The following is a 4,958-nucleotide window of genomic DNA, read 5'->3' on the forward strand; positions in this document are numbered from 1 at the left end:
GTGTCATAACATTCATGACCACATGAAGACAACCGTACTAGTATAGCGTACATGAACTGTCACTACAGCTGGCGGATAAATGAAGACTTGAACAAGTATGAGTTAATTAAGTAAGTCAGATTGATTATGTCAAATAGACACAGTTTGGTTAATCAATGTGAATGTGAATACGTAGATAATAATTGGATGCCTTACAGTTTCGTATGAGGCGCCAGAATAATAAGTATGTAGATCAATTTGTATGTAATATAAAACTTAGTCTTGCGTTTAACGGTAACAAAATACAATAATGTAACTATATAATTTACCTTGAAAAAAGAAAGTTAGCTAATATACATGTTGTTAAATAAATTGGTAATACTTATGAAAGTTTTGTTGACTATGATATTGAATAAAACTAAATACAAAATTTTCTTACTTTAGCGTTATTAAGCGACATTAACTGTATTATTAGTCAGAAACAATTGAACCAGCATTAAATGGACTCCTAAGGCAAATTTGATTTAAAAATAACGTTTTTACTGGAAGTATTGTCTTCTCTCATATATAGATAGAAAATAATAATATTTTGTTCTATACCGTGATTGCATATATAATATGCATTTTATCTCTTTGAGAAACTTATTTCAGGGAGATAAAGTCAAAAGCTAACCTACCTTTCGTCTAAATGTGTAAATCAAAAGAATTCGGAATACAGAAAAATAAGGTAGCAATGGTGGGATGACTCCGTTACGATGAGTGGTCGATTTTAATTGATTTCACATTCTGCTTAGTTCATGGAGTGAAATCTTACGCTGTTATTGAGGTGATTTGTGGAATCTACTTCGAACACGTAGCTAATTTTTATGATGAAAACTCGGTTGCTAACCATTATTTTGGATCGTATCTGAACAACCATTTCATCTAGATAACACTTTTAAAAATCTAGATTTGTTTCATATAGAAATGTCTAAAAGACTTCTTTTTGACTTTCATTACCGACTTGTTGAATATTTTGAGACAGACGTTGATTTTAGATTGTAGAATTCAATGTTTGTTACAATGTCAGTTTTCAGACACTTTAACAAAACTGATTGTGAAATAGAGTTGAACTTACTATTCGTACAGCAGAAGTTTTAAACAACCAATGATCATCATATTATTTATGAGTGTGAGCAACACAGTTTTTGCCCATTTTCATAAGATTCGTACAAATGTAAACAACAAAATATTAAAAAATGCATTATCTAACACAAAAAGCATCATAATTAATTGTAAAATTAATTTACATAGTAAGACGTTTTTTCTTATGATTATAAAGAATTTGATTAAGGATTATATTCTGTTTAAGCTGAAATGATACACCCTAAATGCCTGGCATTGATCACAATATGTTTCTGCTTCTATCGAGGAGGTAAGAGCCAATACAGCAGTTTTAATTATATACATTTACACGTAGTTGATAAATTTACAGTATAATCTGTAAAGAAAAAAGTTCGGTATTATTTTATTATTAATATGTATGCAATCAAAAGTTTTTAGACGTTACCCAACAAATTGCTACTTTTTAAATGTATATCAATTAATATAAAAAAGTATGTTTATGTTTATGAGCGTATTTTGTGTGGCAATAGAATGAAATTGGTTTACTATATATTTAAACATCTGCTTTGACATATTCAATACTTTATGTTTTATATAATTTCGCTAGTCGCCGGTACTAAGGGTGAAAACGATTGGCACTACCAAGCGAAAGAGTCACATCCCTGTCAGCGTCCTTGTGTCCCAGGGGACGTGAAGACGTGCTACTACAGGTTCTCCATAGAGTGGTACTGGGCTCTCAGTAAAGCCTGCTATGACTGCCCCCAGACCCTGTCCGACTGCTATAGAGAGGACTGCGTCCCGGCCGATGGCATCCAAAGGTCTATTATGGTCGTCAATAGGCAAATGCCTGGTCCCAGTGTCGAGGTATTAGGTCGCTTTATTAGTCTATAGTTAACATTTCAAATGCTATTTACATTTATAGCTATAAAATTTTATGAAACTTACTAAGCAACACCACAATTAATAGTATTACGATACGATAAGCCTTTAAACATATTTAAAGAAGAATCTCTTCACAAATTATATTCATAATTTTTTCCGTATTTAGACTGTCCTATCGATATGACTTCCTGCAGAGCACAACACAAGAACAATTAATAGCCTAAAATCAATTGGCCTTCGTACAGCCGAAAATATTTTTGACGATTTCCAGGTTTCGCTTAGACGGATAACTTAACGTGACAGTTTTCCTTGATCTGGCGTTGAGTGTCAGGTTTTGGTATGTGTGAAAGTACATGCGTGATTATAGTTTGTTTTGTTCTAACGTCTTGTACATCTTTGGAAGTATTGTTTTATATCATATGGCATATATTTAAAGATATATGTGGTAGGATATGGCGGTGATTGGAATGAATTATTTAAAATACACACGAAAGTTTTGAGATAATTCTCAATAATGTATGTGTTATGTAGGAAGCAACTTTTATTCGGTCGTAAAATATTGCAGGATATCTAAATGGATAACATGAAAAGTGAGTTAACATGACATGCATTAAAATATTTCAAAGTTGAAATAAAGCATAAAGAAGGTTCAAATTCCTATAAAAGAAAATAAATCATTTAAATGGGTAAGTTTTATGTTGCACAGCTCGCGGTTCTCTGTCAAACACATTTTATATCACTACCAATACATGAATTGGATAAAAGTTAGAGAAAGTTCTAGTTGAGTTAAGATTTGATTTTTTACACACGAGTAAGTAGTAATGCTGCGTTCAGAAGGATGAACGTCAACCCAACTTAAAACTTTTTACTGAGATATGAAAGAGCTTTATACGGAAGTTATATTGTACGACGTGAGTTTTTGAATACATTCTTTACAAGCAATCCAAGAGAAATTGATATTCCCTGGATTTATGACATGATTTTTATATTCCTTTTAAACGATAAGCTGGTTTAACATCTGTTGTTGTTGTTGTTTTAGACAAAATTGTAGATTGAAATAATCAAATTTAAATAAAAGTATTTATATCTTTTGTTATTTTCGTTTTCCTTTCATTTCTTTATTTTAAATTAAATATAAAGTTTTGTCAATGCCCGTACTAGATAATATGATCCACATTATTATACCACGATTAATATTATTTAATATTAAAACATTGATACATTTTTATATTATATTATAAGTAAAATATACACATTTAGCATCTTTACATCGAGTACTAATAGAGCCTTAATTCTATGGATTCCTTATTTTCCTAAGAAACCTGTTGATCATTTAAAGACATATTAAAATAGAGTTAACTTCCTTCACACTATTAATTGTGGAAACATAGAGACCTATACATATTTAGTAGTATTAAACTAGATACAACATTATTCAGACTCTACTCCTAGAAGCAGAATTAAAATGCTATTTCCATGACTTTCATTTTAAAACGTGAAATAAACTGCCTTTATGGTATATGTTTAGTACATCCTTCATCCCGCTTTATTTATTCATCCGCTTGCCAAACTTTCAGTTCATATTACCCTGTCATATGCAAATTATAAAGTACCATATTTAGTAACTAATATTTAAAAAACGGGTTTTACGTTTACCAGTCATTTGAATAAATGCTGAAAGAACGTTCATGTATAAATTAGCATCATTGAGTTCGGTAATAGTGAATGTCACTTCACGGGATTGGGCTGAGCGTTAGTGAATATTTGTATATTGGTCTTATGTGCAACTATAACTGCAACGATGAAAATAAGAATAAAGACTTTTTGAGCAAATATATTTAAAATTTTGTTTTAATTTTAGCGCACTCTTGGCTTCGTGAACTCACATGAACATTTTTTTAGAGAAAGTTGCTATGAAACCTGATTTAAAGGAAAAAACTGGGGATTTTTTACATTATATAGGAAGAAATATTGAGAAAAGGTTACATAATTTTGTGACTTTGTGTGACTCCTCATTTAAACATATAAAATAGTATGTTTTACGAAGTTGTATATGCAACCATAGAATTTTGCTGAGCGTTATTAAAGGCAGACTCAATAGTCAGACACATTTTAAATTTTTCCTGCTGGAAGTTAAAAATATTCTACATTACCGTCCGTAATTGAATTCCTCAACAGGAAATCTCAAGAATTAGAATTAATAAAATTCGCACATCAAAAAGATTTAATGCAACCTCAGCTAAGCCTTATGCAACACAATGTGTGGCGTACCCTTACCAGTTCTTAAATTAAATAGTACCCTTGATATCTATAAAATAAACCTAATTTCATATATGTATACATATAAAATAACATTATTCCAGAATCCAGAATCCAAAAACATTATTAAAATTCTTAGTAGTTCCTGTGCAGTAGTGAAGGTACCCCTACAAAGATATCAAGGTTCAATCCATTTCATCATTCTCTCAAAACAAGATGATCCGCCAGGTATGCTACGGAGACAAGGTGGAGGTGGAGGTGGAGAAACCTGATGAATGACCAGACCACTTCGATACATTGGCATGGCCACCACCAGGTCAAGACACCCTACATGGATGGGGTACCCTTCATCACACAGTGTCCTATATCGCCCTATTTCTATAATTCCGGTATACTATGGGGGCTACGAACCTTGTGGAACCCACTTCTGGCACGCCCATACAACAGGTGAGTTGGAGTATTACATGTGTTCGAAAACTACAATTTTCATTACCATAACATGTAGCAATTTATGCTGCTTTTGAATACTCTGGAAAAAAGCGGAAACTCATCGGTCCTAGACACTGTAAGGGTTATATAACTTTAGCTAGTAGGCTATTGTTATCTGACAGTTGTAGTGGAATCTTTGAAAAATTTTAGAACGCAATATTAGCCATAAATATATTTCATTATTTGTAATATTTATGGTAAAAAAAGTGTTGGATATATAACAAATATATTACAAATATTATTAA

At 31.6% G+C, this 4,958-nt stretch overlaps 1 protein-coding gene across 1 annotated transcript; it reads left to right on the plus strand.

Moving 5' to 3' along the window:
- The first annotated feature begins 226 nt into the window (after positions 1-226).
- LOC124367713 lies at positions 227-4,657 on the plus strand. The gene is made up of 4 exons (XM_046824788.1): positions 227-273; positions 1,331-1,393; positions 1,691-1,947; positions 4,453-4,657. Exons 2-4 carry the CDS (start codon positions 1,336-1,338, stop codon positions 4,501-4,503), a joined length of 366 nt encoding a protein of 121 aa, XP_046680744.1. The 5' UTR covers positions 227-273; positions 1,331-1,335; the 3' UTR covers positions 4,504-4,657.
- Positions 4,658-4,958: the final 301 nt, after the last annotated feature.

Source organism: Homalodisca vitripennis, chromosome 8 (assembly GCF_021130785.1).
Source record: "Homalodisca vitripennis isolate AUS2020 chromosome 8, UT_GWSS_2.1, whole genome shotgun sequence".
NCBI lineage: Eukaryota > Metazoa > Arthropoda > Insecta > Hemiptera > Cicadellidae > Homalodisca > Homalodisca vitripennis.